The sequence below is a fragment of the Nymphaea colorata genome, chromosome 1 (assembly GCF_008831285.2).
Source record: "Nymphaea colorata isolate Beijing-Zhang1983 chromosome 1, ASM883128v2, whole genome shotgun sequence".
Taxonomy (NCBI): Eukaryota; Viridiplantae; Streptophyta; class Magnoliopsida; order Nymphaeales; family Nymphaeaceae; genus Nymphaea; species Nymphaea colorata.
This window is the reverse complement of record NC_045138.2, coordinates 37,638,807-37,663,918: the sequence shown is the minus strand read 5'-3', so window position 1 is coordinate 37,663,918 and position 25,112 is coordinate 37,638,807. Positions and strand designations below refer to the sequence as shown.

The window sequence follows — 25,112 nt, the reverse complement described above, 5'->3', positions numbered from 1 at the left end:
ACGAACCAAGTACTGACGGCGTGCGCATCAAGTCAAGTAGGCTTCAAGTGGACTTTACACTGACCTACAGGACCAAGTGACATCTATGACTTGAACTCGATGTGAGATGAACAAAAGGCAGTGTTAGAAGATTTCCTTAAATCTTTGCCTGACCTCTCTGGCGATGGCCGCCGACAAGGTTGAGCAGATTAGATCAGTCGGTGGGTGACCTGATCAGATAGAGTCAAAAGACAATCTTCGGTTAATAAAAAATATTACTTTCGGTTAGAGTGGTCATGAACAGTTTTACCCACGCAGTCGCACCTTGTCCAGCCGACACAATGTATCGCCCACCACCGGACATTCTATCAGATCGCACCAGACATGTTACAGGCCATTACACATCTTCATTCTTTACTTGATTTAATTTACTTTTTGAAGGCCGCATAGACGCCACTTAAAACAAAAAAAAAAGAAAAAGTTTAGGGCTCCAGGGGCCAGAGAAATTGGCAAAAGCGGGTTCGAGATGTTACGCGTGTTTCCAAGAAATTAATCACGGTAGGAAAACATTTTTGGTGGAACATTAGAATGCTGACATGCGAATGCCTGTACTTGTGTCAGAGTGGGGGAGAGAGACCCTGTCTCCTGTGCTAATCTTTTCATCCACTGGATGTAGATATGGTAGCCATGCGCTTATGCAGACGTCGAAGAAAGGCAGTTACTATGTCGTGACCCAACTTTTGACCTTTTCTTGTTCAGGACAGCAGAAATAGACATTAAGACTTTAAAGCCAAACCATACCTTGAGTAATGATAAAAGTGCAAAATAAACGAAAAGCTCAGCGTTTTAAGTGACTCCTTCAGAGCCCATATAGAAATACTTAAGACTCAACTAACAAACTTCTACAAGACACATGACTAAACCAATGCCTAGCTTGCCAATGTTAGCCCATTGCAACACCGAGGAAGTCAGATTAGAGCCCCCAACATATCAAGAGTTACCTGTAGAAACAAAGGAAAGAGGCTCAGATCCCTTTGAGGATCGAAAATATTCAAACTCAGATGGCACATGGTTCAACAAAATAAATATACGAACAAGTTATTAAAATGAAGACTAAACCTCATGGGTACCACCATAAGTCGTATGACTTATGCCACACACTGGAATCATAACTTCAACAGAAGAAATAGATGCAAAACCCTCATGGTTTACAAAGCCATGCTGATAGTCTATTGACTATTGATTATGGTCATTGTGACAAACACCAACAGAAAACCCTGCAGATACAATACACATGCAAAACAAAGCACATCTCCACAAGGAGCTCTCTTGAGATATCTCAAATCACCTACTGCAATAACAGGATCACATCGCTAGCATCACTTAATGTGGTAGACCAGCCCCTATAGGCACTCAGGTTGAGGGACCACCAGATGTCTTGCTCTTCAAATAAAGGCATTTCCATAGTCCCGGGCCCTTCTTCCGCCCAATAACCTATGGCAGTCCAGTGCAAAGGATGAATATGCGACCACAGAGAACTCATGCCACACCACTACCTACCAGAACAAAACCATCCAGTCAACTCAGCCCATACTCATATAAACCCATTGCTTCAAGAAAGTTGGGTGTTCTTTTATGCAACTACCTTTAAAATTTTTATTACAAGCCAAATTCGAGTAATTACCATCAGCAATATCCTTGGGCACCATTCCAAGACTATCGCCATCTGCCTAACTATCAATCCCCAACTATATGGACATAGGAAAAAGAAAAACATGGCAAGCAATATATGATTGACATTTTGAACCAACAGAAGATTCATGTGCATCTACAGGGGCATTGAATGAAGACTAAAACGACATCCACTTTCTAGCATTAAAGACCTGCCTCAACTATATCCAAGGTAAGATCATCAGAGGACATGCTAATAGGAGAAAGGATGACAAACCTTGAGAAATATGCACACTGCCCTTCACCAACTTCGCATGCTCCTGCCATTTCCTTCAGGAAGGACACAACTTCCTCTGATGAACTGAGCAGGTAACGTGCAGCAGAGCGCTTCCGTCCTACTGCACAAGAGAAGTAGTTCTCACCCTTCAGGTCAAGCACAGATGAACCTTCACGCCAAGCAGCAGTTTCATGCCCTCCTCTGCAGCTTCCACTATTGCTACCTGATGTTCTTTTTTCGGAAAAGGAAGACAACTTGTTTGTGCGACCATGCATTGGCTTTCCACCACTTTTGCCAGGAGTTTTTTGCATTGACCGCTTCTCTGGCAATGTCTTGACAGACTCAGTCACCTTTCCTCGTGTTGTTCCGGGTGCATCACATGGCAACTCTGGCTCAAAGAAAGTGTAGATGTCCTCATCCTGAAAGTTAGTTAGTGGATACTCATTCACCAACAAAAGAGAACGGAACATACAAATGGAAAAATATGACGTTTGATTTATCTATTCAGTTTATATAATTATCCTGAGAAAAGCCAGTCATCTGTGTCTGAAGACACAACAGGGCAAGCAGGAAATTTTGAACCATTCAACTGCAAACTAAAGCATCAAAGACCCGATAAAATTGAAGCATCAGCAATGCAGCATATGTTGATTCTGTTGTTATCTAATGGACTTGAAATGTGCAGGAATATTAGTGAACAACCCAAAAAAATCATTTTCTTGCAAAGGCATTCACAACGCACATCACAGGGCATTACCTTCCCCAGAAAGTGGCCAATGCACAGAACATAATCAATTGGCGTTGCCAAAGATTTGCTATGAACTATTTCTCCCAAGATTCGGTCAATTGCTGCACCCTGAAAAGAATAAAATTGTCAGTACAAGACAGAAAAAAGAATAGCAGACTATGAAGAAGAAACTAACAGTATCGTTGCTTGAATGAACAACCTTTCTTTAGTAGTTGTATAGGCTACATATAAAAAGAGTCAATTACTTTCACATTTTGGTCCAACTATGAATTGCCAAAAATACAACCTAGGAGACTCATGGCATTGAGGACATTTAGTCATGATTTTAATACCAATTCCTTCATAAAATAGAGATGCATATCTTTAACAGATAAAACCCAGGGGACTAGGTACATAAATGGATAAAAATGGCATGTTTATTATATAATTCATTTTATAGGAATCACATCAAGACCCTCACCTGTTTGTCCTATCCAAAGAACAAATGAACAAGTAAGAGCTGACATAATATAGGACCCAAAATCGCTCTTCCTTGAATCGTTTGAGATATAAAATCAAGTGGGAGAAAGAAGTGGTCAGTTCTCTAAACCAAAGATCATTAACAAAAATAATGATAACATTCTTCAAAAGCACCAAACAATGGTCCATTTGCAAGTATAAATTTGATGTCAAATGGCATGCCAAAGTGCATGAGTGCACATTAACAGCACCGTGTCTTATACCAAGGTTCAACGTCTTAACACTGTGGAAGCACCTATATTTACAAGAAGAGAACTGACCAGAAAGCCAACCATGTACCAAAAATATGGTTTACGTTAAACTATTTTGATTTAGATCTAATTAAAAGATCAGACTCAGTAAAGCAAAACAGAACCACGTTGTACAAATATAAATGCATGTTTTTCACACCTTTGAAACACCAACAGAGCGGACCTCAACTGATCGGCTGCCTTGAACAACATCTACAGCTGCATTTGAAATTGGACCAGTCCATAGATGCTGCAACATATCCCTTGCTTGAAGCCTTCCAAATTCAACATCTAAAAGGAAAAAGAACAAAGGGGTATTGACACAAATTCATGCATAGAAAACACAATTGAAGAGCAATCACTTCCAAACCCACCAGCATACTTGTAATTCCACACTAAAGAAGTTTCCCGAACTTCAACGTAGGACCTAGGTGTTCTTTCTGTGAAATATTCAAAAACATCCTGTACACAGATCAAGAAGAAAAAACATGATATCAATAAAGAAAAATACCATACTACAAAGCACAGATATGACTTGTCAAACTGCAACATGCTAAAAGTATATCTTGCTGCACCTGCACACTCTCTACCCAGTCCATATTTAGGTGCTCGGGCATTGTGGTCATCCATTCTCCTTGAGTAAGTCGTAAGAACATTCCATTTTCAGCAGCTAGCCACATGTGATAGTCCCCAAAGTTCTGAAGAATCAATTATCAATACAAGACCAGCGAGAATCTTAATTATATCTAGATAATAATAATGCAAGAAAGTACCAAATCTAGTATGTTCCTATCACTTCCACTTAGCACAACCATTGTTGTCCTTGGATCAGAACAAAGAATCGTAAGAGGCACTTTCAAATCTGGATGCAATGTAAGCTCCATCTCTTTAATCTGATCAGCGCCTCTTCGTCCTGGACTGTCCACTAGAGATGTTAATGTGGCATTGAATCCCTGGAGTGCCAAGACAGAGACAGACATATAAGTGCAAGGAGAATGGTACTACTTGTACCAGTCATCACTCTCTCATCTCTGACTGAACAAGTTGGAAAAAATAATGGGACATTAGGAGAAGAACATGGCCAATTAAATTTGCAAGTGCATAATAAGGCCTATGCTAATAGATCATTTACATGCCATGAACAGAAAGTGCAGTACTCTAATAATCATTCACTGATCCAAAGATTAACCCTGATAAGAAAAACGTACCATGTAGAAGAACCACAAATTTAAAGACAAAACCTTTAGAAGAAAGTAGTTTACGGCCTATCAGCATTCTTTTTTGGACAAACTGGAATCAGGAATTCACAGGCTAACCCAATCAGTGATGATGATTAGGCACGACATTCTGTAAGAACATTTTAGTAGACAAAAGCGCTAGGTGGTGGATCTTCAGAAAGGACGAGGTGTCTCAGCAGGCCAAACAAAAACAGTCGATGAAAGAAGGAGGAGAATATAAAGAAAACGGACATAAAGAAAAGGAAAAAATAAGTAAAATAATACAGGAAAATAAAAGTAGAAAAAGAAGAATAAAAGATAACACATTTTTTCACGCATGGTGGGTGCCTTGGATCTAGGAGCACAGCCCAGGTAACCTTTTGAGTGCTAAGAGTAACATAGGGACCAAAAGAGAACCATAAGTCGATCAATGTACTATGTCATCTGGGTTGTTTGAAAAAAAAAAGGAAAAAGAAAAAAATTAGGCAGATTGCAAAGTATGACTTTAAACACGCAATTGCACGATCTGTCAAGACAGTTTCAAATTCAGCTGTTGGATAGGGAACCATTTTCATGTTCAACTGAGAATTAGTCAGCAGCTTGCTATTAAAACTCCACTAGTCGACATTGTTAGATTGCATGTAAATACCTCTGCATATGTTTGTTTATATTTATACATATTATATGGGTGCGTGTATATATATACAATTATATATATATAGGAAAACTGATAAAAACCAGACCATTTGGATAAGAGACAAAAAACCCAGACCTATTGAAATTAATTACTAAAATATTCTTTTTGAAATCTAACCTTATAAGTATGGTCTTAAGAGTGCTTTGATGAGAAACATATATAAGTTAATCGTTTTCTTACTTAAATAATGATTTTTTTAATAGTTAAAAAAGTAAACTGCTCTTATAATATCAAAATGTTGGTAGTATAAATATCAATTTTTTTTACTTGAACTAAAGCATGGTTTATATTAAGTTAGTGTTTATAAACATATTAGAAGGTCCATATTTTGTTTACAACACTTTTTAAGATTAATTTAATAAGTCTTGGCTTTTACCCTTTACCGACACCTACCCATCATAGTCACTCAACGGTGCGCGAAGGTTCAAATGACATGTAAAGACATCAAACGATGATCATTCATCTTTGGATTGATGGTTTCATCCTTTTTTTTTTTTTTTTAAATTATATTTATTATTTTATTACTAATTTAATATATTCTTTTTCTGAAATTCTTTCCTTCACCAACCAACAGGCGGCGCCGCTGAACCGTCCGCAGCGGCGCCGCCGTCTGATGGTGGGAGGGGGAAGAAGCCTCTCCCTCTCTCACATTGAGGAGGAAGGGGTGGAGGGGATTCCTCCCTCCCTCCCGTCGGCCGCCGACGGGAGGAAGGAATCCCCCGCCCCCCCAAGCTGAGAAACGTTTGGGAGGGAGAGGGGTTCCTCCCCATCCCACCGGGAACCCCTTCCCACCACCCGACGGCGGCGCCCAGGTCGTTGACCAGCACCTCCGGACGGTCACCGACCGCCGGGAGGCGCCGGCCTGAGCTCCGCCACTGTGAGGTGGGAGCGGAGGAACCATTCGCCCTCCCTCACGTTTGTTCCACTCTCAACCTGAGGAGGAAAGGGGGAGGGGATTTCTACCTCCCGCCGGCCGACAGCCGCGACCAGACCGTCGGCCGGGGCCGCCGACGGTCGGGAGTCGTCGGGCGGTGCCGGCCGACGGGCTGGGCGCCGCCCTCGGCCGGCGGAGGAGGGTGATCCCCTTGTTCCTTCTTCCCTCACATTTAGAGGGCTGTTATCCTCATCCGCCAGACGACGTCGGCGCCCAGGCTGTCGGTCAGCGCCGCCGGACGACCGACTACCATCGGCCGGTGGAGGACCTCCTCCTTCACAACCCAAAACAAGACAAAAACTAAAAAACAATATTAAAAAGGACTCTTCCATAAAAAAAAATTGATGACGAGGGTTATTATTTGATGTTTCTTAGTCATCATTCAGTTTCCTTTATATATATATAACGTACAAACTTGTATATAGCTTTCTTTTGTATTTTATTCTTTTGTTTATGTTGTAATTTTTAGTTTTTATTTTTAACTGTCATTTTGGCGCTCTACCTTATCAAAGTTACCCTTCGACTTCGACCAGGATGGAGCCAGCCCGAGCCAGCCCGAGGCCTAACTCTTGGCTCCTTCCTTCTTACGTCTCCTCAATTGTTTTGTATAAATAGGAATGGAATCCCAGTCGTATGTAGTTCATACAAGGCTTGTTGCGATATTTTCGTACAGTTTATATTGTTATTCAAGAGTACGTTATTTGATGCCTTAGTGCCTCTGATATGTTTCTGCTTTTGGCAGTTTGTCCTCCTCGTTTACAGTCATCCCCTTGTAGAAACAATTAACCATGGAGGTCCATAATAGCCCTTAGAACCGTAGAAATACGCAAGATAAATCAGAAGCAGTAGTAATTGTGCTTAACTCTAGCAGTTGATATTCGCTTCATCATACTGGCATATATATATATATATAAAACCCCATTTGCTCTCAGATTAAGAAATGTAACACCTAAATCAATAAAGATACTATGGTATTACTGTAACTCTATCCATTATGACAATTCCTCACCCTAATGTCAATCATCACCATCACCATGGCCTGTTGCAACTAAATTGGGCCGGCATGCTACCGCCAACGACTGACACAATTCCCTGCCTATAAAGCACAGGCGTCATTTGCATTACACAAAGATACACAATAAAGAATACCAGTATCAGGAGTCGATTCCTTGCATGCAAGTAACGCTCAACAGCAGTTTTGATTGGAAGCGAGGGTGGTATTTGCCTTGTCCTCAACTGGGCTTCAACAACAGTGTCATTAAGCTCACTGAAAAAAATAACTAATATAAGTGATAGGAAAAGCTAGCAGATATAGTGAAGAAAAGTCACGTTGATAATACCATCCAATGAAAAAAAGCTTTAGTAAGAGAATAGATGTCCTTCAGGGCATGAAAAGATGCCAAACTAGAACTTTCTTCTACATCATGGAAACCAATATCTGCTCATGAATCAAATGTTGCTTTTGCACAACCATGGATGCACACATAATAATAGGATTTCATACTGAGGATTGTTGTAATATACGCAGGAACACCTATATATGTAACATAGACTCTTTAGGTAGATTTCCGGCTCACATTACATACACACTGAGCATTGGCGCAGGCCAGGCTGAAACAGGGGGATGGACCCTTGGAAAAAGGAAAATAGATTGAAAGTTTTTTGGAAACTTCCAGGAACAACCTGAAATTTTGATGTTAATAATGATGGCTCACCTTACATAAATTTTTAAGCTACACCTTCGGTTGCGGCTGAGATGTAACTCTTAACTCGTAAAATCAGTTGTCAGTTGAATCTGGTACAGTCAACTAATGCCCATGCAAGTCCATGGGTTCTATCCGCATCCGGGTACTCATCTGACTCATTGCAAGTCAAGCTAGGTACAGTTAAATGATTCATAAAATTATAGTTCACATAGGATTTTACATATTGTCAACTTGGGTACTCTTACATTATTCATAAGCTCACTGTTTATAAACAATTTTACGTTCTAGAATTCTTTTGTATACAGGTACTAAATTTTGCTTTGCTTCTGATATTGAAGAACTTCAGTAGTAAAAACCATTGTTGTTTGACCTCTTGTTTATTACTAGTTTAATTTTCTTTACTTGCCTAAACATGGATTTGTTGGACCTTCTCTTGTTTATTTCTAGTTTAATTTCAATACTTGCCTAAACATGGATTTTTAAAATCACAATTTCATTAAAGCTTGAACGATCTTCCTTTTTGCACCACACTGACGAAGTCTTTTCGTTTGATAAACAATTGTAATGATATATGTTGTCCATCGATAATAAACACTTCCTACACCCCCATTCGCAAGTTTGTTCTGTATGATGTGTCCATCCCTGCACCTACGAGACATTAACACATAGATGAGAAAGCTATGATAGTACCTAACAAAGGTTTCGGCCCACACTTGGGCAGTGTGGGTGGTGACATGTTGAAAGTTATGCTTATGCCTTTTCTCTCTCTCATCTGCAGGCATATCTAATGCCTGACCAATTGAAGCAGCAACTTCTGTAATATTCCACGGATTAACAAGTAAAGCACCGGCGCCAAGAGACTGTGCAGCTCCTGCAAACTACAAAAAGAAAAAGGTGATCAAAACAAGTTGTTGAGAGAAAGGAAGCAAAAATCAACATATAAAAAATTACAGTTACTAAAAAGAAAATATATTTTAGAACATAGAATTGAGTCAATTGACCACTCCTAAAGCATCATAGGAAATGGTTTAAATTTCGGGATAGTGAATGTCAGATGACTTTATAAGAAAAAGATGATGGATGAAGCATAAACAGGGAAGTTTGTATTAATTAAACATTAGAGGGGGCCATTCATACACTTAATCTTGCAAATATGAATTTTCAAACGAGCAGAATCACAACCATAGTTTACTAAAGTCAACATGATCTAAACCAGCTAGAGCTAAGCCACATAGACTCTTCAAAAAAGCTGCTCAGGTGTGAGTGCAGGAGCAACTCAGGTGTGACAGCCAACAATTTGCTTTATTTTCCATTGAATCATTGACAGAACTGCACTTGTTAATTGTTAACTTAGTAGACAAAAGCATGAGGTCGGCCTAGGCAGTATCCTTCCAAAAAGGCCTAGTGACACCTACGCAGTCCAAAAAGAGTACATGAAAAGGAAAAAGAAAAAAAAAAAAGATAAAGAGTCTCAGTCTATAGAACGCCTTTCCTAAGTTCTCACCCCATCTTCATGCACAGAAAGTACACAAGATGCAACGGCCTATAAAGGTGGAAAGCCAGACAGCCTTTCTGATTTCTGTTGACCAGTAACAGAACAAATCTCAGTCATCTAATATGTTGGGCCTTAAACATGCATAAGCCTCTCTACAAGGATGACCAAGTGTGACTCCTCAGCTTACCAAACCCAGCCGACCAATGAACAAAAAATAAATTGCAAAAATTATGAGCACATCAAGCGATTGGAATACTCATTTATAAATGTTAGTTGCTGGATCCTCACACAGATTTAGTACACTTTGACTTGGATGTCATTCAGCACTGTATACATATATAACAAGGTACGGCATTCATCAACCAGGCTATTGACAAGATGGAAGGACAGAAAAGAGATGTGTTCTGCAAACAGCAGAGACACAAGAATCGCCTTTAAAAGCATAAATAAACATGCTGCCCATGCATTCATCCAGATGTACACAACAGAAGCAAAATATGACACAAAAATATGAACTAAGAAAAGCACAAGCTTCAAATCAGTTACTCTGGGGACAAGATTAAGTTACTTACTTCACTAAGAATAAGAACACCCTTTTTTGCATCTTGGCATGCTACAAACTCATAACTAACAAGATTCATTCCATCACGCAAGGAAGTAACTAATGCAACATCTGGCAGGTGGTATATCACAATATCAGTAGAAAATACAAAATATCAATGATATTAGAAGAAAGTGTAAGCATGCAAGGGAAAATTGGTTTAAAAGTTGAGTAAACTTAGAGTCTTAGACAGTGCATAGAGTTAAAGATGTCTGTCCAGCTGTAGGAAGTTTATATGTAATGCAAAATTTTTAACAAGTCTTCAACATAGAGATTTGTTCAGTTCTGTGAGAAGTCCAAGGAATCTTAAGAACAGCAAAATATTTTCACTTCTTAATCATTCACGTCACCAAAAAAGATGTTTGTGTGTGTGTGTGTGTGTGTGTGTGTATAGTATATATTATATATATATATATATATATATATATATATATATATATATATAAAAGATGTTTGTGTGTGTGTGTGTGTGTATAGTATATATATATATATATATATATATGTTAAATCTGAAAGAAGGTCAGTTTTGAAAAAAAAAAACTGATACATAGCAACCTTTTAAAACAACTTGACCGCCTTTTGTGTTTAAATGTCATTTTTCATATTGTTAGGGATAAGCCCCTTCCTTTTTCCAATACCTGAATATTGTTTGCCCCCGAAGATAGAAAAAAAATGAAAAAAAACTTATATAAACCAGGAAACCTTTGAGGACCTGTGATTGCATATAGTGCACACAGAGCATGAAAATCAAGTGAACGGTCCTGCACATGAAAAAAAATCAAGCTTTCAGCAGAGAGTAGCAGCAGGGTCCATAAAGAACAAACAGGATAATGAGATTTAACAACAACTAAAGAGTCATTTTAACAGCTCATTTGAACGACAGTCACAAATAAGTCAAGCTGAATAACCAAAACCTCCTACACTCTACCCAAAAATCCTACTTAGGCAGCTCATGTTAATCAAAAATTTAAAATTCTGTCGCTGAAAAAAGTCACTAAATTGGCATTAGTCACGGTTTATAGTGTGGTGATGGTTTATGGTGGCATTATTGACAATTTATAGTTCTTTTACCAATGATTTTTCAAATTTTTAGATATCAGGCAACTAACCCAGCGCACAACATTAACTTTTCCTATATGTATAGGGGCAAAATGTTGCTGGAAGTTGTACCGGCTCAATCCATACACCTGTTAATATGTAATATTTGGTTGTGTATGAGACCTGTAGCGTTCAGCTTTATTTACTATTATTGGCCATCTTTTGTTGCTTTTGTATTTCATTTTATATATCGTGGGTATTGTCATCATCTGTTATAATGATAGATCAATATAGACAGTAGATAGATCCATCTTACTGAACTAAGTTGAACAAGTTTTTGCTACTAGATGAAACAAGTTCAGCCACACCTTGGTCATATACATGAAGTTGAGATGAGGCAGCCAAATGCTTAGGACTTGCGACATTATCTGTGAAGAAATTTTGAAAAATTTTCATGTTCAAGAGCATCAAAGCTTTTGCTCACTGAGGTATTTATTTATAGCATTATCATAAATATCGTTTTTAAACGGCGAGTTTTTTCTCGGGTATAATATGGAAGAATTGTTTTTCTCGAAAAAATATTGGGAGAATCTCGGCAAGTTTTAAAAAAGTTAAAAAAAGGAAAGATCTTAAAAATAACATGTGAAAAATGTGAAAATAAAAATCTGGAAACTAAAAAATGAAAAAAAAAAACATAAAAATGAAAGAAACTCAGAAAAACATGAACAAAACATGTTTTTTTTCGTGTTTTTCATTTTGACATTTTTTCCTGTTTTTTCGGCTGACCTATTTTTAAGATTTTTTCGTGTTTTTTAAAATAGAATGTGTTTTCTGTTACAATGACTTGTAGCATTATCACAAATATTGTTCTCGGGTACAAAACAACAAGGTTTTTCTCAGGTATAATATGAAAAAGTGGTTTTCCTCTGGAAGACAGGCAAATTTCAAAAAGTAAAAAAAAATAACAAAAATAAAATGCAAAAATTGTGAAAATAAAAATCTGGTAACTGAAAATTGTAAAAAACATGAAAAAACGAAAAAAGCAAATATTACGTGCCTTTCGTGTTTTTGTTGTTTGGTATTTTTTTTTTTAAAAAAAACATGTTTTTTTCCATTTTTCAGCTGACTTGTTTTTAATGTTTTTTCGAATAAAACACGCTTTCTGCAACACTGATTTATAGAGTCAAACATACTTGAAGATAGTAATTCACTCAATAAGTTTACCTTCTTTAACTGTTTTTTGGCCACACATAAAAATCTCAAGATTGGCTCAATTCATGTGTCTTTGAATTTGCATATCGAAAAAAAAAAACATACCAAGTGATGTATAGGAACTGCCGTCAATGTACCAAAGCGACCATTGATACGCCCAACGATCTCATGTACCTGACTTGTGAGCCTTTGGTCTACACACAACAGCAAAAGAGAGAGTGAAAGAGAGAGAGAGAGAGATCTGCCATTCGTCATTTTCAGTGAAATCTATATGTTATTTACGAGATGCAAATGAGTTGTGTCTACCAATATCATGAATAAAATGAACAATGTGGAAAATTGATGAGAATATCACAGGGCATGAATATCCTTGAAAAGCGTGAGATAGAGACCTCTAAAAGCATCATCTGATACAGTCGCTCAAGCATATAAATCCATGATGAAAGCATTTTTCACCAAGTTTTTGCAAATTATCTCGTAAACTCTATGTCTCCATGCCAGCAAAATAGGTGATGACAAACACCCCGCCCCCCCCAGCCCCCCCCCCCCCAAATAAATGTATATTTTGAATCTCATGCAGTTTATACTAGGTAAATCCTTGAATTGACCAAGAACAAAGACCAAGATATAGAATAAATGGAACCACCACCTAAGTCACACGGACATGCCAAAAAAATGGCACCACACCTGCATCGATGCGGGTGTAGGCGGTGGCACAGTGACATGGCACCTAACTCGGTTTGACTGAGTTGGGTGCTACTGACCGCACCTGCTCCTTTTCCCCCTTGTCTCTTTGTTTCTTACGGTGTGTCCCCATACCCAAATTTTTTGAAAGACCAGGCCTCTCATTGTTTTCATTGTTTTATTTAATAAAATCTTGAATTTTGAATGAGATTAAACCTTAAAGTAACCTTTGAAAAAAAAAATCAAAATGCAGGCAAATAAAAACATTAAAGTTTTTACTCATATATTCCCTCACCCCACCAGCATGCAAATTCCTTTCTTTTTTTCTTTTTTTTTTAGAACTGGACACATCCCACACCTGCACAGGCACCCGCACCCATGTGACATAGACCACCACTTCCACTTGCTTAGAGAAAGGTAAAACTCCCTCTTTAAGAACAAAGGACAATTCCGACAAGGTAGTTTTCAATGATCGTCATTGTTTTCAATGCTACAATTATCTGGTTTAGGGAAAAAAGACAAAATATGACAGAACAAGATTATTTAAATGCCATTGTTGATGAGTCCATGAAATGGCAATATGTCCTTTCGACCAAGAATTCCTGCATATTGCCACTTTACCACTATAATTTTCCTTTTTATCCATAAAAACCTGATACATGAATTGATTAATTATCAATAGGGAATGACGGGCAGATCAATCCATTTAGAAAGCAGACGATGGATATATATTATATAGAATTCAAGATTAGAATAGCAGAAAAATTGAATATGACTTTTATTTTATCTCTTAAATGGGTATTGTATTATTAAAGAAGATGATATCTATGCACAAAGAAGATTATCTACAAACAATCGAAACAACTGATGTGGAAGCTAGCGTAGCTACTGAAGTATTAACTAATTCAAAAATGCTGAAGCTGCATGTACTTCTCAATAGATTACCTCTATAATATGCCCAACCAAAATTTCAGTAGAATGATGACCATCTAAACCACAAGCCGGTAAATATTTTACTAAGAAGTTTACCATCTACTCCGAATAACTGATGTGATGCATGTGCATAATAAGACTGCTACTTCTGAAAAAGTATAAAATGCAGTAGCTGAAATTTTCTCATTGTAACTAATCATAAACAGAAAGAAGTGTTGTCTCAGCAAAGGAAAATGATACACAAAAAAGAACATTTTTTGTTCATCCGTGGACAGATTAGCAATTAAACTGTACAACACTCAAAGACTATTAGCAACTAAAATGTAGAAACTTACATCTACTGAATAGATAAATAAATTGAAATAAAACATACATTCTGGAACGTCTGTCCTTGTAGGAACAGCTATTTGCAATAGAACAACTTTGTCACGCCAATGAGGATTTTCCTCAAGAAACTTTTCAAATGCCAAAATCTTCTGAGGAATTCCTTTAATCATGTCAAGTCGATCAACGCCCAACATTACCTGCCCAACAGAAGCACAAAATTCCATGTGAAAAACAATATTTCTCAAATTGCTCTCATGCACTTCAATTCTAGGAGAACAGACTTCACCTTTCTTCCAGCAAATCGCTCTTTTAACTCTCTGATATGTTCTTGGACAGGTGGAAGCTCCAGTGCCCGAATGAACCTCTCTGGGTCTATTCCAATAGGAAACTGGCAGTTCCGAAAAAGACAAGAAAGACAACAAGTTACACCTCATAACATTGTCCAGAATAATCTCTTACATAAAAATAGACCATAACAAAATTTCAAATTTTGAACAGTAACCACTAAATAATCAGAAAACAAGTAATGCATGCGTAAACACGTGAACAACTAGGCAAATGAAAAAGAAAAAACTGCTGATAAATCATTCATCAGACTTCAGTAATCAAAGTACCACAGCAACAGAGCAGTAAATGAGCAAAAACAGTACCGCAGCAACACGGGTTAGCTTCCCCTGATCCTCCACACCTTGCGGTGTGCCCTCAAGTCCAAGTATACGAGTGCAAGCACTAACGAAATGTCTCGCATAATCATAGGTGTGGAAGCTTCAAACAGAATTTCACAGAGTCAGAATGGCTGAAGATAAGTTAGAAACTTATTCATATAATCCCAGAGAAAAGGAGATGACTTTCATCCAAGAATATGGAGGAAATGGAAAACAAGTGTGCTACGCTTTCAACAACCAGTAAGGTCACTGACAGCCAGATTGACCGATTAATTTGCCCACCAATATGATAATTCCAAACTTATGTGGTCCTATAATGTAAAAGGTACATGTCATCTAATACTCCTTTATGACCTTATTACATCACAAGGAAAGGCACAAGTGAATGATCCAGTTTAGGAGCATAAGAATCAGACTTTTACTGCAAAAGGTTTGGTTGATCTCTTCGAACTACCTTGTGATGCAGCTGTGAGGAAACATCTCACTTGGAAATGTCAGACCTATTCGTCTTTCATAACAGGTAACAGCCTGATTCAATCAACCAATGAGATGGATGATCTGTTTTAATCCAGGCAAAGCCAAAGTCTGTGACATCTCAGTGCAGCATTACAATCTATTCTACGTTTTTTTTTGCAAATCTATTTACAGTTATATGACCCACTTCAAGATGGCTTCTGGTGTAGGATTCAAATTCCAAGGGCTTAGATAACAAACTGAAAACATTAAGCTTAGCTTGTATTGGTCCTCAAATTTATTTTTTCCTGTGCATTCATGAAGTTTTCTCTGAAAAGGTGTCTATGCATGAATATGATCAGGCAGAACAATTGGTGGCTTATGAAAGTATCAATTGAGATTCTGACAACATCCCTCTCTGTTGTATGGTGCCTTAAACAAGTGGAGACGAAATATCCACGTCTGTGTAAAGTGCCACATCTGACAAGTGCCATGAGTACAGTTTGTTAATGAGGCTTCAGGACATTCTTTACAAACAAAATCCCTTTTTCTCCAGAATTGATGTGTTGGAACTAAACCAAGTCTATGTACAGGAAAGGGTTCAGAATTCATGCTGGAATACATTCTGCTGCTTCTCATGCCTCACCACAATGTCCTGTAACTCCTGACAACATCCCTCTCTGCTGTATGGTGCCTTAAACAAGTGGAGACGAAATATCCATGTCTGTGTAAAGTGCCACATCTGACAAGTGCCATGAGTACAGTTTGTTAATGAGGCTTCAGGACATTCTATACAAACAAAATCCCTTTTTCTCCAGAATTGATGTGTTGGACCTAAACCAAGTCTGTGTACAGGAAAGGGTTCAGAATTCATGCTGGAATACATCTGCTGCTTCTCATGCCTCACCACAATGTCCTGTAACTCCTGTTTGTCTCTCTTTCCACTGATTAAGGAAATAAGAAGAGCATTGATCTTAATAACTTATAGAAGTGCACATTTGCTCTTTAAGAATGAGGTTGCAGGGCTAGCTCCCTTCTGCATCACCACAATAAGAGGCTCTTGTCTGCTTCCAGATTCAGTGCCCTAAGATTCTACGTGTAGACCATTTTGTTTTTTCAAAGTACAAGGTGTTGATGTCTTGACCATAATTTGACAGTCACGGACAATGTTATTAGGAGAATGGCCTAGATTTTGTCATCATCCCCACTTGTATTCTCCATCATTTAGGCATATGAAATAAGCAAAAACAAATTATCCTTTCATGCACAAAAGATGGAATGGTGCTCAAAATGCAAAAAGATTCTCTAAGAGACTAGGATAGATTACAAGATGTAAAAAAGCTTGCGACTCCCTTTCATTACGAACAAAAGGATGCACCAAGATTATCATAAAAAATGGGCTCACCATTTTTTATTGACATTTATTGCTTACCCAACTAAGTCAGCGGCAAGAACAGATCTTAAAAGTTCTGAACGGGATGGTAACGTCCTGTGGATCTCAGATGAAGGAAAAGGTGTATGAAGAAACCAACCAACTTTCATCTGGCTGTTCCGCTCCTTAAGGTATTTAGGCAGAAACATCAGATGATAATCATGGCACCACACCACGTCTCCTTCTTGATAATGTTCATTGACCACATCAGCAAACATTTGGTTGGCCTTCTTATATGCGTCAAACTGGGACTGAAAACTGCGTGTAGTAGCGAGGCGATCCTCTTGAGGAAGACCAAGGTAATGAAAGAGAGGCCACAAAATATTGTTGCAGTATCCATTATAATACTGGTGCACTATATCCTCATCAAGAAAAACAGGTATGCACCTCTGCATGAATTCAAGAAAATCGTGGAGGTCAAAGATTCAGAATGTACAATGTCAGGCAGAAAAGATCCCAACAAAACTGATCCTCATCTAACGAACGCTTAAATAAAAAAAAAAACAGGACAACCTATAATTACCTAAGAGAAAGTACATGAAAAGTAGATGATTTTCCAGTCAATACCTTCTCTGCTAACGCTTTCGTGAGTGCCTGCTGACCATTTTCATCTGGCACATTGACACCAGCCCATCCGATCCACTTGGTCTCAAACTGTTTCACACCTACAACGTAAGCATTTAAAACGATGCATATTTCTCCAAAGGCGACAACGCACAGAAAAGCTTCCGCTTCAAACAAAAAATCAAAAGAAGTAGAAATGACTCTAATGTCAGAATAGCATTTCTGCAAACTAGTTCAATTCCCAACTCGAGTAATGGCGTATCATATGCAACAATTATGCGCAGCCTTAAAAGAAAATATAGTCAAGATATAAGAGCAAGCAAAAATGACGATAAGCAAAACAACTTTTGGTGAACAAGTTCGCTGGTGAACGATTTTTCCAAGCAGAAGACGGAAGGAAAAAGAAAATTACAGAAAAGGAAGCACCATGCGAATCAAGGAGTCCAGATTTCTTCTTACCAAGAAGAGCGCTGACCAGACCTCCAGCACTAATCTCCAACGACCATGAATCCTTTCCTTTCCTGATCGCGGAGACTGGAAGCCGGTTAGCTACAACCAACAACCTCTGCTTCACAGGTCTTCCATCTTCCCTGCCGCATCTATCACCATACGAATTTGCGACTTCAGTTGCCACCTCTTCCTGTCGTTCCTCGTCATCGAGATTCTCATCCCCCGAATTGATTCCTCTGTTAATCTTCCGAAGTCCTCTTTCTCTCAATAACCTTTCCACTCTAGTGGCAGGAACGCCTGGGTTGCGGTTATACTTGCTCCCCGGCATACGCGCAAAACTTTAGCACAGTTTCACTAGATGTCAAATAGAGAACCAAAATTCCGGCCTACTGCTTCCACAGGGGAACGGATAAATTCCCTGCATTTATATCAAGTTCAGGAGCCCGTCAGGAAACGCAAACAGAGCAAGCAAGCCAAGCATATCCTGCAATATGCATATTTTAGATTGCTTCCTTCATTCGGACGCATATTTCTCAGGTTAGCAAGCCGCAATGCTGAGTTACAGAGGGTTCTCCAATGCTGAAATAAACATGTTGTCGCACTCCCGTCATCGTACGGAGCATGTAGATCCCGAAGTGCAACAATTCTCAAAGCAACTGACAGACTTTGTTCGCAACGAAGAAAATGGCTGACACGCCCTTAGAACAAATTGAGAACAACCAGAGACGACCATCAGACAGAAATTTCATGCTTCAAGAGATATCAAGTATTTTGATCTAATAGAAGAGGACTTTTACATCGTAACATGTACTAACAATCAACAGTAGAACTATCGCGAGGTAATACAATCGAAAATAGACTTTTTATCATTTTTCATCACATCGACGGCCATGATAATGTGTACCCATTAATAGGGAGGCCAAAAGGAGTTCGAGAAAAGGGAAACGAAGGTGGGGACGGCATAAACTAAGAAGCAAACAGAGTGGCATCCCGATGCAAAATTGCCAAAAAACTAAATGAAAAACATAGGATAGTCACAGAAAGGAACAAATTAAGCGTCCCTGGTTTGCTCGAGAATGAAAGAAAACTATATCTTTTTCAAAAGCAACACCGTTCACGAGTTTTTACTTTCTTTTGTCCTCGTAAAACCAAAAGCTGATGCGCATGTTTCCATGAATGTTATTTTTCTGGAGGCAAAGTTTGCCACGGTTTACATCTGCCAGATAGCAAATTATTTTATTTGCACCCCTCTGTTCCCTTCTCCTTCGACGAGTTGTGGCTTTATTTCGTATTCCTGTCCAAAACAACCAAAATTGCTCAGGCAAGAACCAAGGATACCAAGCGGAACCAGTCTGTCGCTCGGGCAAGAATAACGACAAAAGCTCAAAAATTAAATGGCACGGAGAGAAGTGAAGGGAATTTCTTTGGTATCAAGACTGTATCACAAAATAAATGCAGAGAAGGAAGGAGAAAGAAAGAAGTGGTTCCTCTTATTTTGAAGCATAAATTAAGTTAAAGGTCCAACGACGCACCCGAACTTGCTCCATCCACCAACTTGGATGAACAGATCACCTGAATAGCTGGCATTTCTTCTTCTAAAGGAAAGCCACTTGGAGTGGATATTTTGCATGGTTGTGGTCAGAAAATCGGATGTAGAAAAGGAGCGGGAGAAGGGAAAAAAAAATACAAAATGATAAACGGAGGAAAGGAAGGCACTTGACAGCATGTTGTTTCCACTTCCACATTTGGGTTACATCATGGACAACCGTGCAGACGGTTCTGTTGCAGGAAGTTTTTGACGTTGGTAATGATGCACCCGATAGCGCAAATTACACAAATGACCACAGCTGCTTTTTTTTTTCTCTCTTTTTTCCTGGCATCCAGCAGAAACATGCATCCACCCTTTGTAAAAAGTTGCACGAGATACCAATACGATTTTACAGTGAACTCTTATTTCGCTAGCCCCTTCATATATATCTAAACTCAGAACTATTTTTGGTCTCTTCTTCCACTCCACGATGGTTCAGCCATAATAAGGGGGCTTTTCGAAAGCACTCTCGAATAGCTCCTTGTCCTCCTGCAAGTGGCCCTACTAATGAACTCTCCAGTGGCATATTGTTTAGCTAACCGCTGCCCTTCTCCGCCACGGCCCGTAACCGTCCGTCCACAATGGTGCAGAAGGCGTTCGATGAGAAACAACACCGAGTTCTTAGAGCACATGTTTTTATAATACGTAAATTAAAAATATCATGTCTTTATTTTAGGAAACATGGTATGATTATGGATATTGTTTCTAAATCCAACAACCAATTTCTTGACATTATCGTTTCAGATTTTTCTTAAACAAGGACATGGTATTTTGAAAACGCTTGTTTGGGAAATTATGTTCCAAGAGCATGTTCTTCTAGCCAAAACTCTTGTAAAAATTGTCTATTGATCTTCTAACAAATAAGTCCAAATAGATAACTAAAATTTCTCTAAATTGAAGCCGATTGTGCACCAAAATGTTCCACATACTTTTCATGCCAAAGTGAATACTGCTGGTGCACTTGAGATGCATTAGGACTTGAAAACTCATCTAAGAGAAATGGCAGTTGCCATCAGTCATTAAATATAGGCTCATCTTGTTCAGAATCAAGCTTACCGGCTCATCAGACATCTGTAGACCCGGACATCCAAGTTCTCATATGTGAATCAACCTCTAACTTTTTTTTTTTGCTATGATTGAGAATAGATGCATACCTTGTCCATGCCTAACCTAACAGCCACAAGAACCACTTTGCTTGTCTTTCTCAGAAGATTCTTTGATAATGGCGATGGAATATGCCTTCTAATGAGCTGTTCGGGTTGGTTATTGGAGATTTCAGATGCTGGATATCATAGCAATCAAGGCAGATAGGGAAGCAAGAGAGCGCATACGGAAGGATAAACGCGATGAGCGAATTTGGCAGGCTGTAGATAATGCAGCAAACACCAAAGCTTGAATGGTCCCAAGAAATTCATATCTTGAACAGTTTCTGGTTCTCGTAATCACAATAAGCTTTCATTTATGTAAAGTAGCTGACTGTAGCAGCAGCAAGAATATCTTTTCAGCCCTCCACTTTTTTTTCTGGTTGCTTTTCGGTTGAAGATTGACAAGGCTGGCCTTACGATTTCTCTGATGTCTTAAGTTGAAACGCACCAGTTTGGAGTTTTTTTAATGTAACTCTCCCTGCACGTGCTATTTTGCAGAAGAGCAGTCGCTGCTATTGTTAGTTTGTAAAGCTTAACCATGGCCTCTTGGTAAAGAGTTTAATATACCAATTATAGTTTAAATATGTTTCAGTAAATGGTAAATATTTGATATTAATCAATCGGGGTTTACAGGCACCAAGATGGCAATGAATGACCAATGCACAACGAGGAGTATAACAACATATATGGTAGGTTCAGAAAAAGCAAGAGCAAAAAAACAGACGAACAAGAGATGCCAGCTGGGCATTGCTGGACGGCGGCCCTCAATCGAGAGGGGGTGGGAAAAGCGCCAACGAAAAGGGGAAAAAAATTGGGGTTTTCATTTTGTTTTCAATTAAAAGAACAATATATCTGTGAACGAGGCTTTGTCGGTTACAAAATGCTTTCAGGCCTACGCTCCACGCCTCGAAAATTAGCCTTTAACAGCACTGAATCGTGGACATTAGATAACATGTTTATTTGTCAAACTAACAATAGACTTAACTGCGAGTAACCACTTATTCTTTTGAAAGAAATATCATTAGGATTAGGGTGATTAAAACCAATGCGTGCATGCTTGCACAAGCAAGCTTATGCAGAAGTTACCAAGATACTCGTAGTACATCTTTTGTTGTCTACGGATAGCAATTTAATGATTCACAAACGACCACCAAATTTCTCAAACAATCATATGGAAAAGCATAAAATTAGCGAGAATCACGTTACAAGCAAAACGTTAGTATCTCCAAGAACATAATCGTGCATGCGGAATTTTTGTGCATCTAAGCGTATGTGTGCTTATGCAATATATTTGTATGTATGGTCACAAACATACTTGTAAGAATGCTCATACAGAAAATTTGAGAAAAAGAAAAACTAAATGAATGAGAGAATGAAAAAGAAAACAAAATAGTGAAAAAGCTAATTCTAAAATGAAATTGATGAATTTGCGTATGCCAGACCACTAAGGGAGGGGATAAAATCCCAAGTCCTTAAACTTTTTCACTATAATATGTTTGTGTAATTTAACTATATATATATATATATAGACACACACACACGCATGCGCACACGAGAACGGAAAACAAACTATCATTTTAATCAATTTTTTAGTCTAAACGTATTTTTAATAATAAAAAATTTAACAGCTAACATATATCAAAATTATGATTGTACAACAATCAATATTTTTCATAAGAGCGGCTTGAATTATTATATTAAATTAAGGTTTGCAAGCATATTAAGATGCTTACGTTTTATTTGTAATATTTTTCAACAAAAGTTCAAGAGTCTGGTTTTTATCCATGATTAAGCGGTTTCGGATATACCAGTAAAATTGGTTTTACTCATTTGATATATATATATATATATATATATATATATATAGAAATGAGTAAGACCAAATTTTAAATACTGGTGCTATACTTCATCATCTTAAAAAATACACATATAGGTCAGAAAATTAGATCCAGACATCGGATTTCAACAGTCTTTTTTCCAAACAATATTTTGACCTATCAGTGAGGTTTGATTTCCAAAAAGCGGTTGCATGCACCAAATGGCCATAAACTTGGGCCCATCCACCAATCATTTCTTTCCTGTTGAAAAAGAAAGTAGACATTGAAAGTATGTCCTTTAGACAAAGAGTTGGGAGGGAGCTTTGCTTCTCTTTCAACAGTACAATGAAATACTCTTACAGACAATCACAACCAAAGGAAGGAAAATGCCCAATAATTCTTTCTTTTTTTCACTTGTCATATAAAATGCTTGTCCACTTTGCTTCCTTTTGAAGGTTTATTCGCGTGCAAAGAATAGGTGCATGTATCTATAAATGTGGTTCATGTAAAAACAATCTGTAAAATTGTAATCTTTCAGCTTATAGCTTCAGACATACAATAATACATCAAGATGTAAATCAGTTCCATTTCGAAACCCACTTTTTTCTTTTTCTTTTTCATTTCACCGATCATTTGTCTCACTCTTTTTCTTCTGTTTTTAATTTTTCCTTTTCACAACTATCTTGTCCACCTTAAGATAGGTGAATTCTAGATAGAAAGTAGCACTTTCGCTTTAATACTTAAGTTCTTAAGTTTGTCTTTCTTCTCATATATTCAATAACGAATATTGAATAAAGAGAAAAATAGGCTTAGTTGTCTCAATCGTTTCACCAACGCTAGACCCTTGTTTTCAGTAGTGGAGCAGCGTGTGAGCCACTGCCTGCACCTGCCCATCAGCCACATGCGGTGCCACGCCAGATTCGGGTAGGCCACTCAAGTGGCCCTCAACCAAAAAATTCTGATTTCTCCACCTGTTGTTTCGAAATGTTGTATAAATAAAGAAATCTTCCGTGACAAAGATTCGGCACTGTAGTCGTACTAATTTACACACTTGCATTTTAACAGGTTGAAACTAGTTTATGTTCTCATCTAGGAGTCACGATTCCACTTTATTAGGTGGAAACTAATTCAAGTTCTTATGTAGGAGTTACGAAATAATGTTTCTTGATTATGGCGATAGTTAAATCGTATCTCAAACATAAGTTTTCTTACTTGGTTAGTGGGGTTGGATTTCTCAAATTTAGAAGTAGTCTACGACTCAAGAGTTCAAATTTACCGATGGTGTGTAGGCATAAACTGATGGGAATACGCTGGCCCTAGTTTATCAATCAAAAGGGAACAGAATAACATGGCAATCATCTGCATTACAGAATGCCCCAGCTCATCCTACCGGCTGCAAACCAATATGAATGGAAAAATTAGGTTTTAAACTGATTTTTGAATTATTTTATAACTAAGAAAGATAAAAAGATCCTGTACATGCCACGAACGAGGATTTCGTGGGTCTTCTTGTAATTATGAGCACCCACTTTTAAATTTCCCATTTTCCCGGTCTTTTTCTTTTTGACCTCCAACCTACCTGTACGGACTTCGAAGATCTTCACCGGCCGGTGGCATGCGGTAAGATACTTCGACCGACTTATTTCCCGGCGATAAGTCGACGGAAACTCTCAATGCTGAGCTACCGCTAAAATCCTTTTTCCGCTGACCGAACTGCGTTCTATTTTTAGGAGGTACCAGCAAAGCGCGACGAAAGGAAACGCGGAGTGGGGGAATTGCTTTTCCACACATACTTTAGTCTTTAATCCTCCGACCGAGGGCCTTCCTATTTCCCCAGCTTCAAAACCTTCCGTAGGCAGAGCGTATGACCGGTACGGACAGGATTCCGACACGAATCAAGATCTAATTAAATCACGAACCTGGCGCCTACGCCGGACGACGGACGTGATCCGCGCGCCCCGTCCAGAAATGAAAACCCTTGCGATTTTAATTTCCAGGAACTGGCGAGATCTCATTTGTCGTGGAACTGGAGATCGATAACAAAGAGATCACATCCCGAGGCTAGTCGAGATCTCCAGTAAGCATTCACATCCCGAAAATGATTCACAGGAAAAAGACGAGAAAATTTGCCTAGAAGCGCTAAGCACTAATTCCAAGGTGAAATCCAAATCCAGAAAAACAAGAAACGTACGAAAAAACATGAATACCGCGCGACTCTCGTTCTTTCAGAACAAGCTTCACAAAAACTCGGGAGAAAACGAACCGAGAGATCCACAACAATCATCAATAGAAAGAAAAAAGAAAATCATGCAGGAAAAAACAAAAAAAGCAAAAACTCGAAGCCGCCGCGTCCTTTTCGCAACTGAGAGATTCAAGAACTCAAAACGCAAAGGAATTCAAGAAAGAAAAGGAAGCGTTGCACATCCACTTTGCGATCATCAGTTTCATTGCAGGGAAAGCAGAACAAAAGCGAGGAAGAGAAAAGAGATCGGGAAAGAAAGAAGTAAGGGGGTTGATCACCTCAGTGAAGAATCTTCTACAGCAAAGCTTTCTAGACGGTCACTTTCCGTCCTTTTCTCCTTCTCGCCCTTATCGGAAAATGCGTCAATTCGACCATCGGAGTGCGACGAAGGGAGAGGACCGAGGGGTTAGGGAAGACAGCGTCAAAAGAGAAGCAGCCACTTTTCTGGTCCCCTCCACCACCGATTGTCACCAGAGCGAGGGAGAGCC

General features: G+C 38.6%; 1 protein-coding gene across 7 annotated transcripts; it reads right to left on the bottom strand.

Annotated features, from left to right (window-relative positions):
• Positions 1 to 762: 762 nt before the first annotated feature.
• On the bottom strand, positions 763 to 25,112 carry LOC116256155 (alpha,alpha-trehalose-phosphate synthase [UDP-forming] 1-like). Of its 7 annotated transcripts, none has more exons than XM_031632417.2 (19): positions 24,903 to 25,112; positions 17,842 to 18,530; positions 17,386 to 17,483; positions 16,819 to 17,207; positions 14,919 to 15,033; positions 14,555 to 14,656; positions 14,315 to 14,465; positions 12,430 to 12,518; positions 10,787 to 10,835; positions 10,046 to 10,146; positions 8,669 to 8,856; positions 7,422 to 7,539; positions 4,198 to 4,377; positions 4,000 to 4,122; positions 3,799 to 3,886; positions 3,585 to 3,715; positions 2,685 to 2,783; positions 1,928 to 2,346; positions 1,087 to 1,473 (listed from the first exon to the last, which is right to left on the bottom strand). In XM_031632417.2, exons 2-19 carry the CDS (start codon positions 18,158 to 18,160, stop codon positions 1,425 to 1,427), a joined length of 2,808 nt encoding a protein of 935 aa, XP_031488277.1. In that variant the 5' UTR covers positions 18,161 to 18,530; positions 24,903 to 25,112; the 3' UTR covers positions 1,087 to 1,424. The 7 variants fall into 7 exon arrangements, with proteins under 7 accessions (XP_031488309.1, XP_031488318.1, XP_031488277.1 ...); XM_031632432.2 differs by having other exon boundaries at positions 17,842 to 18,520; XM_031632441.2 differs by lacking the exon at positions 24,903 to 25,112 and adding an exon at positions 18,961 to 19,325 and having other exon boundaries at positions 17,842 to 18,250.